Source organism: Vigna angularis, chromosome 10 (assembly GCF_016808095.1).
Source record: "Vigna angularis cultivar LongXiaoDou No.4 chromosome 10, ASM1680809v1, whole genome shotgun sequence".
NCBI lineage: Eukaryota > Viridiplantae > Streptophyta > Magnoliopsida > Fabales > Fabaceae > Vigna > Vigna angularis.
Window position 1 is genome coordinate 7,954,748 of NC_068979.1, and position 12,199 is coordinate 7,966,946.

At 35.7% G+C, this 12,199-nt stretch overlaps 3 protein-coding genes across 6 annotated transcripts; 1 reads left to right on the top strand and 2 right to left on the bottom strand.

The window, feature by feature from the left end:
* Positions 1 to 611: 611 nt before the first annotated feature.
* Positions 612 to 2,765, bottom strand: LOC108321268 (L-ascorbate peroxidase 3). The gene is made up of 9 exons (XM_017552968.2): positions 2,461 to 2,765; positions 2,255 to 2,379; positions 1,989 to 2,038; positions 1,757 to 1,822; positions 1,605 to 1,653; positions 1,302 to 1,384; positions 1,127 to 1,206; positions 919 to 1,021; positions 612 to 826 (listed from the first exon to the last, which is right to left on the bottom strand). The coding sequence occupies exons 1-9, from the start codon at positions 2,721 to 2,723 to the stop codon at positions 653 to 655; spliced, it is 993 nt and encodes a 330-aa protein (XP_017408457.2). The 5' UTR covers positions 2,724 to 2,765; the 3' UTR covers positions 612 to 652.
* A 648-nt stretch (positions 2,766 to 3,413) lies between these two features.
* LOC108321280 (protein ALTERED PHOSPHATE STARVATION RESPONSE 1) lies at positions 3,414 to 7,527 on the top strand. The gene is made up of 4 exons (XM_017552979.2): positions 3,414 to 4,498; positions 4,733 to 4,938; positions 5,287 to 5,510; positions 6,578 to 7,527. The coding sequence occupies exons 1-4, from the start codon at positions 3,772 to 3,774 to the stop codon at positions 7,359 to 7,361; spliced, it is 1,941 nt and encodes a 646-aa protein (XP_017408468.1). The 5' UTR covers positions 3,414 to 3,771; the 3' UTR covers positions 7,362 to 7,527.
* An 878-nt stretch (positions 7,528 to 8,405) lies between these two features.
* LOC108321282 (L10-interacting MYB domain-containing protein) lies at positions 8,406 to 11,746 on the bottom strand. Of its 4 annotated transcripts, XM_017552983.2 has the most exons (4): positions 11,610 to 11,746; positions 11,008 to 11,089; positions 10,568 to 10,921; positions 8,406 to 9,006 (listed from the first exon to the last, which is right to left on the bottom strand). In XM_017552983.2, the coding sequence occupies exons 3-4, from the start codon at positions 10,919 to 10,921 to the stop codon at positions 8,443 to 8,445; spliced, it is 918 nt and encodes a 305-aa protein (XP_017408472.1). In that variant the 5' UTR covers positions 11,008 to 11,089; positions 11,610 to 11,746; the 3' UTR covers positions 8,406 to 8,442. The 4 variants fall into 4 exon arrangements, with proteins under 4 accessions (XP_017408472.1, XP_017408470.1, XP_017408473.1 ...); XM_017552981.2 differs by having other exon boundaries at positions 10,568 to 11,089; XM_017552984.2 differs by lacking the exon at positions 11,008 to 11,089 and having other exon boundaries at positions 11,610 to 11,740.
* Positions 11,747 to 12,199: the final 453 nt, after the last annotated feature.

Consider the following 12,199-nt stretch of genomic DNA (forward strand, 5'->3'; position numbering starts at 1 on the left):
TTCAAAATCTATAACAATGAAGGTTAGCTTAAAATTAGCCTCAAACAAGTCAAATTTAAATAATATTCTTATTACAATTAAACCTAAATAAAACCTAAACTTTAAATGCCTTGATTAAACTTAATTAATTACTCTCTTTTGTAGTTTGATTTAAAAAGTTTTATTGGTAGGGAGACTATGTACCATGCTGTCTACTAAGATGATTTATTTCTCCTTAGTACCAATTATTTTGTTAAAGATCTTGCAATTTATAGTTGAGTTACACATTATTATTTTATAACCCACTAAGGTTTACCAAATAATATAAATTTTATGTAATTTACATAAAATTTTACATTAAACTCTTGGTACCATACCATCGTTGTAATTGACAAAAAAAAAACATTAATAATTAATTATGAATTATTATTATTATATATATATATATATATATATATATATATATATATATATATATATATATATATATATGACTCTTCAATACCAAATTTATAGTTTAGTTATAACAATACAGCACACATTTCTCAATACAATACAAACATTTTTATTTTCGAGACATAGAAAACCAGCCAAGTGTCCTATACAGTATATCAAACATTAATTTAAGTTAATATATATATATATATATATATATATATATATATAGTATTCTTCAATTGGTTCTTTTGTTCAGTTCATGTAAGTAACCCAAGATCACTGCAGTTAAGGCAATACCAAATCCTATAACTCCCTTCGCCAATATGGAACGATGATTCTTCAAACTGAAACCAAGCTCTGAGAGTTTTTTGTGTGAGGTAGCATAATCTTTGAAGAAGGCATCCTCATCCTAGTACAATTCAAAACTATTTTTTTAGCAAAAGTTCACTCTGTATAATGACAGTAATATGTTAATTTCCAACTCTTTGATTTGTCTGTTACCTTTGCATACAGTTCAACATACTTCCGAAACATAGGATCCTCAACTAGAGCCTTGTCTGTGGGAAGTTTCAATAAATCTTTTGATTCCCCTTTCAGTAATTCTCTGTCAGAGTTATGTATCAGCAATTTCAACTTCTTCTTTTTTTACATTTTTAATAAATTAGCAGTAAATAAATATATCAGTAGATCATGGTAGTAAAAATCTTACACAAAATATGAGTTATCAAATTTGAAAGGGTCCTTTGTCCACTGCCCTTCAAAGTCAGAACGATCTCTATGTGCCTTTCCCTTATCAGTTAATAATATTAATGAAAAAGATTAAATTTACACTTTAACTATTGACTGATTAAAGAACTCTTGGATATATGTAACATAGTTTTTACCAAAGTGTGACCTCCAGATAGAGCCACTATGTCTCTGTCACTTAGCCCCATGCGATAGAAGATTTCCCTTATATGCGATGCACCTGAAAATCTTCCATATATATTCTTAATAACTAGAACTCAAAATTCACTACACAACACAGTGATTTAATTAACGAATGTTTTTACTTTCTACATGAATCAGATGAAAAAATAATCGAAGATAAACATGCATGGAGACATATTAGAAATGATGTCTTCAAAATATTTTTATCTGCTAAATGACAGAAAACTGCAGAAAAAATAAACAACACAGTGATTTACCTTGTTTGGCATCTGGAAGACGGCCTTCTGCTGGAGATTCCAATGAATCCTAGTAAAGAAAGTAGCATATTGTACAGTAAATAGAAAATTAAAACATAGAAAATCGAAACACATGCATGAGACTAAACAAAATTGGTGAATTATATATATACTTTTCTTCCTGGAACAAAGTCAATAGTTGGTCCCCCGGTGATCTCTACTGCAACAACACCAGCTAGCTGAAATACAAAATAATCGAATGCATGCAAGTTAATTAATCTGTTACATGTGAGAACTTACAGAATTTTTATGATTTTTTACTTAACTGATATTAATGTGTTATAAAATATGGTAAAAAATGTGCTTTTTATGAGTGAAACTACATGCCAAAACTAAAATTGTAACCTGGTAAAGGTCAGCATATGAAACTTTTGGATGTTTGGCCTTCACGTCCTCTGTTGAACAAAGAAACCAAAAGCAGTGAGAACTATAAAGTGATAGAAAAAAGATGATTTGGTGATTTTAGGATTTTTTTACATATCTGGATCAAATTTGTCCAAAAATTACAAAAACAGACAAGTTAAAAAATAATTACTAGTAATTTATGAAGAAATTTGCTCCAAACATAAAAAATAAATAAAAAACCTAATTTCAGATGGGGAAAAACTCACCACAGAACAGAACTGCTGTTTCCAGCCCTTTGTTTGCTGCGTGATTCAACTCTCGTGCATTCCTGATAGAACCATTGGGGCCTCCTGTTCTTGTCTTAACATCATAGGTACCAGCATCATGCCACCTACAAATAAGATATAAAAGTTACTGAAAAGTTTGCTGTAAAGAAATGAAAGGAGCTACAAATTATAATTAACATGCATACGCTAATCGAAGCATGAGAGGGGCACAGTTTCTGCTGGAGATAAGAGTACGAAGGTCACGACGAGCCTTCTCAATTTCCTTCACATACTCAGCATCAGCTATAGCCTTTGCCATTGCACCGTTAAATTTCAGAAGCAATGCAACTTCGTGCGCTTTGGTTTGAGAGAGAGGATTATATGAAATGGAAGGTGCAAAGTGCAGAATGACTTTTGCATGTGAAGGGTTTTTATATGAACCTGATGAACAAGAAGCTGATGCTGCCATTCCAAGGAAGGGATTACTTTGCTGCTGCTAGAGAAAAAGAATTTATTTTGTTTCCTTCACAACCAGAACATTCACTTCTAACAACCAATAACATTAATTTCCTGAATTAAAATCAATCTTCATATTTCAATGAAAGGAGTATACGTTAAAATACAAGTATATTATATTTACTAAAATGACTTTTCGATCTAATATAAATGTTATTCATACACTTTTATACTTTGAACTTGTTTATTTATTGATTTTAAAATATAAAACTTTTTCTTTAACTAGATTCGTTTATAAATTTACATAATTTTAAAAATATTGGTAGAAGTAATGTTGGTATATCAGTATTCTGGAATCTTAAAAGCCCAGAGTTTAAAATTGTTTAAGGATATCCCAGAAGTCCATCTGATCTGATCATGCATGTGGCCCTTTGGTATGTCGTGCTGTGCATCATGCATGTTACTTCATGTTATGTTATTATGCAAAGTGAAAAGAAAATTTACCCTATAGGCCATGGGAGGGGACATTTTGGTCCACCAAAATTCAAAAACCAAACAAAATTTTGTTGTTTTTTTTTAAATGATATTTTTTTCTAAGTATAAAAGTTAATATTTATGATTATTTTATCCTGTAAATGTAAATATCAATGAATTTACCATTATTTTTTATTTTAATCGCAGGCTCTCTGCCCAACGCCTTTGTCTGTGTGTGTGCTACTTCTCTTTCTGTCCATTGTTGCTCCTCCTCCAGCCCACTATAGTATAGAGAGAGAAAACCCAATGCAGCATTCTGAACACAACCACATTCCTAAACTGCATTATCTCTCTTCTCTACTTTAGATTCTGAAGCAAGTTCAAGTGTCCCAGAGAGGAATGCCTTTAAATGGAGGTTCTTTAGTTTTGACCCAAAAATAAAGTACCTTTGGCACTTCCCACCCAAAGCCAGAGTTGCAGCCATTAAAATAGCCAACTTTTGCAGAAGCACCACCACCACCCCAATTTTTTGACCACACACAAACCAACCTTTACTCGTTCCCTTCACTGAAGAGCAAAAGGAGGAGATGGGTTGCTGCCAGTCGAGGATAGAAAGGGAAGAAACGGTGTCGCGTTGCAAATCCAGGAAGCGTTACATGAAGCAGTTCGTGCAAGCCAGACATGCTTTTTCTGCGGCACATGCTATGTACATTCGTTCGCTTCGTGCCACTGGTTCAGCACTCTTTCAGTTCGCAAATGCTGAAACCACGGTTCTCCACCACCTCAACCATCACCATCACCACCTTCCGCCGCGCCCTCAGCCCATTCTCCCGCCGCCGCCGCCGCGAACTCCCACCCCGATGCCGCCGCCACCTCCTCCGCCGCCGATGAGTCTGAGCTCTTACACGTGGACTTCGGACTCTACCTCCTCCCCGGCTCTTCCCCCGCCGCCTCCACCGCCGCCTCCGGTTCCTTCCTCCGCCTGGGACTTCTGGGACCCGTTTATGCCGGCTGCGCCGGCGATGGCTTCCCGGTCAGTGACGGAGGAGGAGTGGGAGGCTACAACAACCACCGGATCAGAAGTGGTAGTGATGGCGGCGGCGAGCGTGACGGCACCGCCGTCAGTGGTGAGCGGGTTTTCCAAGGAGACACCTAGTGAGCTTGCAATGGTTGTTTCAAGGAATAGTACCAAGGATCTTGTCGAAGTTATCAAAGAGCTCGATGATTATTTTCTCAAAGCTGCTGATGCTGGTTCTCATGTTTCTTTGATCCTTGAAGTTTCAAACTCTGGATTTTCTGATAACAGTAAAGCGTGTAAGCCTCATTTTCATCATTGCATGTGACAATTTTAGGAGTCTTAAGTGTTAACTCCTTTTCTGGAGTGTGAATCTCTTGAGATTTGCTTGTGGTAACTGGAAATGAACCCCTTGCATGTTGAATTAACCCCTTGTTTATGGTTTTAGTTTGACTTCTCTATGTAGTTCAAGTTTTTGTTTTTCTTCAGCATTTTGGATTCTGAAGGGTTATGTTTTCACTTGGTGGTGGTAGGTAAAGTGCACAGCTATGGGTGGAATTTGAGTCCGTCCTTGTGGACTTGGGGTTCGAGTCCGAAGCTGAATGGGTTTGGAAAACTGGCTGAGGGAACTCCCGTTTCTGTTGGTACTTTTGGGGCTAATGGAGGTGGAAGTGTTGGGCATGGGTCCACTGTGGAGAGGCTATATGCATGGGAGAAGAAGTTGTATCAAGAGGTCAAGGTGTGTTACTTTTTTGCTGAGCTTCCCCTTTGATGGTAATAATAAAAGAAAAAGAAAAGGGAAAGGTTATAGGTTATTTCCTTTTGTGGACATAAGATTTGATGCGGGTCTGGTGAAGAAATCTTGTTCTTTACAACTAATATTCTATTGATGCTATGGTTTTCCACTGGTGGTCATGTGTTCATGTGCTTGGTTATTGTTCAATATTTCATTTTCCTTCTCTCCCGTTTGTAGTACCTCCAAATCACTTGAGGAGGAATCCGACTTTTTCATCAGATTCATAGATAATTTGACAATTCCCATTAATCGTTGTTTAACTTTTTTAATATTTGCTTTGGTTGGTTAAAGAATGCTAAGACTATAAAGATGGAGCATGAGAAGAAACTGGCACTGCTAAGGAAGGTGGAGATGAAGAGAGCTGACTATGTGAAGGCAGAAAAGACAAAGAAAGAAGTGGAGAAGTTAGAATCACAAATGATGGTTGCTTCTCAGGCCATTGATAGTACATCTGCTGAAATAATCAAACTGAGGGAGATGGAGCTGTACCCTCAACTCATTGAGCTTCTCAAAGGGTAAGTCTCTCATTTGAGAATCCTCTTTATTTTTATGCATAACTTCGTGTCACAAATGAATTGGTTACGAGCTAAAGGAAAAAGCTATCCTGCAATAGTAAAAAACAGTAGTATAGTAGCATAGTAGCAAATAAGATACTGAATCTTAAAGCAAGGGAAGCAATTTTGTTCTGTTGGGAGGGACCCTTTTGGGGTCTTAGCTTGCCGGTGGGAATGGGAAAAGCGAAGAGGCATGCTTAAGCCATGGGAGAACCCTTTTCCCTCAAGGGACTCGGGTACAAATTGAGTCAGAATATATACATACGTAGGCGTAGCATCAGTGACAGTAGAAAATATTGCTTTTGACTGCTTTATAGTTTTCACTGATGTAGTTTTGCCCTTGACTGAGACGAGTACAATTCGTACGACCCAAAATCTCATTTTTATCCTGGGTGTTTCCTTTGGATCGGTGCTTATCGCTTCCAAAACCCCCTATACATATCTTGGACTAGACATTATTGTGGCGTACTTTGTACCATATAATTTCTCACATGACTTTCAATTGGAATGATTATGTACCACTGGATGGGATGTTATGGTCCCCGCATGATGATTCTTCTGGGTTTTCTGTTCATAAATCATGATATCCTTTTTACTTTGGCAACTTGTACAAACAACACAAATTCGGGATAGGTTGAAATTGAGGTATACTCTCTGCTGGGAACTGGCAAAACTGTTAACCCTTGTCAAACGATCCAAAATACAAATCATCCATCGCCATTTTGTTTGCTTTCATTACTGAATGGTTGTTGACCTGGCACAAACACTGTTGGTTCTGATTTGCCAACAGAATGTGTAGCACTATCTCTGCCTGCTAGGATTTCTATCAACAGTGACATAACTGACATTACAATGCAACATTCAACAATCAAAAACATGTATTAGAGAAAAAAGTATGTACTTCATTTTTATCGAAACTCTCTTTTTAATTGCTGTAGAAACTAAAATTATCTTCGCCTATGATTGTTACTAGTGAAGTTTATCAGAATAAGAAGCCTTTCTCAGCATTGTGTTTGCTATGTTGGCAGATTAATGTGCATGTGGCGAAGCATGTACGAGTGTCATCAAGTTCAAAAGCACATAGTTCAGCAGCTAGAGTACCTCAACACCGTACCATCAAACAACCCCACTTCTGAGATTCACAGGCAATCAACTCTTCAGCTGGAGCTTGAAGTACAGCAATGGCACCAATCTTTCTGCAACCTCTTCAAGGCTCACCGCGATTACATCCAATCCCTCACAGGTTGGCTAAGGCTCACCCTTTTCCAGTTCAGCAAAAACCCTCTAAGCAGAACCCCGGAGGAGTCAAAGATATACTCCCTGTGTGAAGAATGGCACCTTGCTGTTGATCGCATCCCAGACAATGTAGCATCCGAAGGAATAAAAAGCTTGTTAACGGTTATTCATGCCATAGTAGAGCAACAGGCAGAAGAGTATAAACAAAAGAAGAAGTCAGATTGTGCGTTCAAAGAGCTGGAGAAGAAGGTGGTTCAGCTTCGGTCTTTGGAGTGCAAGTATGGTCCATACTCCATGCCAGAATCCTCTATTTCCATGCGAAACAAGGACTCGGTGAGCGAGAAGCGTGGCAAGGTGGAAGCTTTGAGAGCAAAGGCAGAAGAAGAGAAGAACAAATACGAGAAGGCAGTGAGTGTAACTAGGGCAATGACGCTGAACAACTTGCAAATGGGTTGCCCGCATGTGTTTCAAGGGATTGTGGGGTTTTCAAGTGTGTGCATGGAGGTTTTTGAGTCTGTATACAACAAAGCCAAAGTTGCTGAACAGGAGCATGACGTGAAGAGAATATTGCCGTAGGAGAATTCTAGCTCATATGTCGTGTACAGTGAATGTGATTATCACCCTTGCCCGTATCATCACATTGCGTTTACACCAGCTGATATCATGAATCATGATACCTCATACTTTGGTGTAGATTCCTCATTCCGCAAGCATTTATTACGATGGGTTTTACTTGGTTTCATTGTGTACTGTTAATATGATAATATATATAGTCCCGAAAATTTGAGGATTTGAACACCCAGAATTTTGTTGCCAAGTTGTACCTTTTTTTTAAGGTTTGATTCTTCTTCTTTAACTTTGGGAAAGTGTCTTGTCTATGCATTCAACAAAAAAACAGAATCACTGCTCCTGTCACGTTTCCTGCAACAATTATGTGCGGAATTGAATTTAATTTGGTACGAGGACTGCAGACTAAACTCTATAGTATAAAACACTTCTATATTTTTTTTCTCCTTCTCATAGAATCCTTCTACATTGGAATCACCGAAAATTTGAATTATATTCATAAGGGTTTTTTAATAATTATATTTAGGAAATGCTGAATGTAATGTTCCGTTTGTTAGTGGATGTGGTAGTTAGTTCTGCGCTTGTCAGATTTAATCTGAACTGTGCTTAATATGTTGTTCAGCTGATACTGTGGATTTGGTGACATACATTTAAAATTGTACTACCAACGTTTGACCCATCAAACTATTAAGAAACCATCAAAATCAATTCACCAAGATAAAATCTGTTCAAATAATGTAAGATATCTTAGCACACTCATCTAAACTTTTAAATAATTTTGATGAGACTTGATATATTAAATACATTTTTAATTATTATATTTCCCAACTTATACAAACTACAATTTCAAAAATAAAGTTATAATTTGTAAAAAGACTTGTAGATGAGAAATATACATTGGTTTTGGAAATGAAATAATTATGAACAACTTTTTTCAAGTTCAATGGTCCAATTTAAAAGTTTTGAAAACATCATACGTATCGTGCAAACATTAATACTGGTTTTAACATTAACAATTCCGGAAGTAAAGTGGTATGAATGAGATTATTAGTCAAACGCTGACTAAAAGAGATTTTTTTCTTCTCTTTTTTCATTCTGCACAAGATAAATTGGATGCAACAGAACACTTACCACGCAACCAAGTTAAACGTTTATCCTTTTTGAGGGACAAAAATATCTCCCTAGCATTAGGTTTGTTGAACAGATCAACAGCAGCAAAATATAGATGTTGATCAACACCTTCCATCAGATCTAAGTCCCTAATACAGTCAGCCATGCTAAATCTAGCAATTTGTTGCTCTATGGCAGCTGCCCTCATCTTTGAAGCAGACGCCATCTCAAATATGGCATCTGCAATAGCTTCATCAATTCCTTTACGCCCTCTTTTGCGCTTAGAAATTCCAGTAGGTGTAGTAGGTTGAACTGTTTGAGGATCATTAGCCTCCTCCTCGTCCTGGGATTCTGATGAGGATTCTTCGTGGTGTGTGTTCAATGGCTCTAGACAAGGAGTTACAGAAGTATGTTCACCCTCAGATGCAGCTACATATTCATGTTTGCCATTGGTTGCTGGCTCAGAGAATATTGTGCAAAGTTCTTTAAAGATTGGGCACCCACCGGTTTTGACAGTCTCAGCATCTGGATGTTTCTGCAATCTCTAAGAGTTAATCAAATATTATTTTATAGAACACATGCCTGTGTTCATGGAACCTCTATGCAGAGAAAAGATGCTGCAGGCTATAATAGAAACTACAAAAAATGATGGCAATATAAACACATTCTTTTAAACATCCTCATGAAATCCAAGTTAGCCTCATTTTCTATTATTGTGTATTTAGTTAAACTTATTTTAGAAAACTAATGTTTTTTTTTTCACCAAACATGATTTGTGAATTCCACATGGATTTTAATATTTCACCCTACAATAAAGAATGCATTGTTAGCATTCATAAAAAAGCAACCGGGTTTCAATTGAGAGAGAAATTATGCCACAACATTTTCAAGTTGTTAACATTACTTATTCCATATTTTATCATTACAATGAATATCAAACTTTCGGAGAATTTAAAATTAATTCAGATGAGCTATCCATACAAAACTCTATCTTCACCTTGGTAGGAAAAAAAAATCGGAAACAGATTTTTCATACAAAGCATTATTGAATGTTGAAACTCATTAAGAGCGTGTTTGGTTCAAATAACTGGAAGGGATAAGAGAAGGAAAATCCCCTCACCTCCTTGTTTTTGTCACCCCTCTAATGTTTATAAACCATGCTAATTAAATTATCCTTAACATGAACATTTCAGTTACAGTTCTTTTCTATCCATAGAAATTTGAATACCAAGAGGTTTACAGGAACTCACACTACTCAACCAATTGAGCTAAACCATCTCGGTGAATACTTGATATTAATTACTTTATTTATCTACCATAAGAGTACTTCTTTTTAATCAAAGAAAAGAATGCTATTGCATCAGTATATAGATTGCAATCCTATCTAAGTTAGTATATCAATCATTTACAGCATTTTAATACATTAAAAAAAGGAAGAAATACAAAAGTGGGGGACCAAACCAAAACCACTAAAAAAATATAAAATGTGGAAGACTGCATCTATCACAACAAAAGTAATACGCAATACATGGAGGTACACTATAATTAGCTAGGTTATCAGCAAACCTATTTCCCTTCCTAAAATTGAGCAAAAGTCTGAAACGCATATTCTTAATATACTCTAAAGCATTGTTCCATCTGTTTCTTAGCCTCCAAGGAACAATTGAGCTGTCAGAAAAGGATCTAATAGTGAGTAGTGTGTTTGTCTCAATTCAAAGAACTTTCCATCCATTTTGAACCATCATAATAGTAAATTATTTTAGTTTCCCTCTCCTTCTCTTATAAATCAAAAAAGTTGTTCCTCCACGAGAAATTACTCTATAGTTTAAAACTGCCACGTATCCATTGTCTCAGCCAATCTCTCTATAACATGCAGCCAAGTTTTTCAATTTACGAAAGAATTAATAAAACTCAAATGTGTCACATGAAGATTGATCAAAACCATGGCACATGGTCCTAGACCATACAATAAATCCCACCCCTCTACTCCCTTTCTTTAAACCAAACAGTATACAAAATGAACCTATGTTCAAAGTTTCTTCTTTTAGCAGCACCACCATATTTTGATGTTTGTCAATAACAAAACAAAAGATGAAGGAAAATACCTTGATGTATTCCGCCCAAATTTCATCATTAGCTGTTATAGATCCTGTGGATTCATCCCAACTAAAGTCACTTTGATCAAGAATGGACTTTACAATAGAATACTGCCGCCTCAAGACGGAATATCGGTTTTTGAGCTGTTCCTTGTCCCATTTCAGACCTGTTTTGCTGTAAAACTCATCACAAATATATTTCCATGCTTTCTTATTGAATAAATTGTTATGTTTATTCCCTTTATGTACTTGGTCAACCATAAGTGTGGCAAGTATCTTTGTTAGTGATGTTGTCCACCTAGCCCTCGACTGTTCCTGCTGCTGAGTTTCTAGTCTTCTTGATCTCGTAAATTGGCCTGCCATCTGTAGTTTACTGTACATAAGTGTTTGATAAAGTGACAACACAGTACACATAACAAGAGTGAGTAGGTATTTAGAACTGCATTCACACTGCAAGAAAGGACATCCAATCATACGCCACACATTGTTCCCGTTTGATTTCCCTCCTCAAGCGAAGGACATGAGTCAATTCTGTAGCAAATGGAAGAAGCTTCTTTCATTGTTTTGACATTGAATTTATGAGATTCATGTAACCCGATGCAACGCAGTAAACACACTGTAATTTTAGCGGAAATGTGGGTCTTTGACACAATTCCAAACAAAATGTGAATTATATCTTCTGGACTTAAGATTTTAGTTGAATATAACTAGCAATAATTAAAAATGCATAATAAAGAAAATGCATAACCAACCCAATTACGATTGAGAATGGTTTGTACTGATGAAATGGGCAGCATTGTAAGCACACATTTTGGTAAGAGGAGGACACAAATCCTAGAAGACCCAAAAATAAGTACGATCCACTGTGCGATAGCAAGCTTGCCAAACAGCATAAAAGGGTACAGGTATAAAATTTATTTCATTCAGAATCAGAAAAACAGATGTATCTCAGTTTAGGCCTTTTATGTTGCGATTCAATTGTAGATTCTGTAATTGAATTTTGTTAAACCTTTTTGAAAACCCTAAAGCAGAGGAGAGAAGGAAAATTTACCTTGAAAAAACCAGATCTCTCCAGAGAAGGTTGATCCTTCGATGAGATTACACTATTTTAATCCTTGAAACAGGGGAAGAAGAACAGAGAATACTGAGAACAACCTAGTCTGCCTAAGAACAAAATTTTAATCAAGGTTTGCCAAAGTAAACGCTTGTTGATTACTTTTACTTATAAAAAATATTTTAGATTATCCATTTCACATTTTTTTTAACTGAAGTTACAATTCATTAAAATGTTTATTGTATAAAATTAGTAAATCTAAATTAATAACTTATATCCAAAACTCCATGATACCCTTTGTGACTATGAACAGTTTTACCTTTCAATAAGTAAACAGAATAATTTATTTATTTAATAAAATTAATAATTGAATAGTTCTTTTATTTTAAAAGAATTAAATAATTTTTAAAAATAATTTCACATAATTTTTAATACTGTTTCACAAAACGAAAATTTAAAGATATAAGCACATATATCTTTGTATAGCAAAATATGTTTTGTATTCATCGTGAGGCCAAAATGAATATTAACACATATTTTTTTCTCAATTAATAAATGAATTATGAATTATTAATTATTAAAATAAT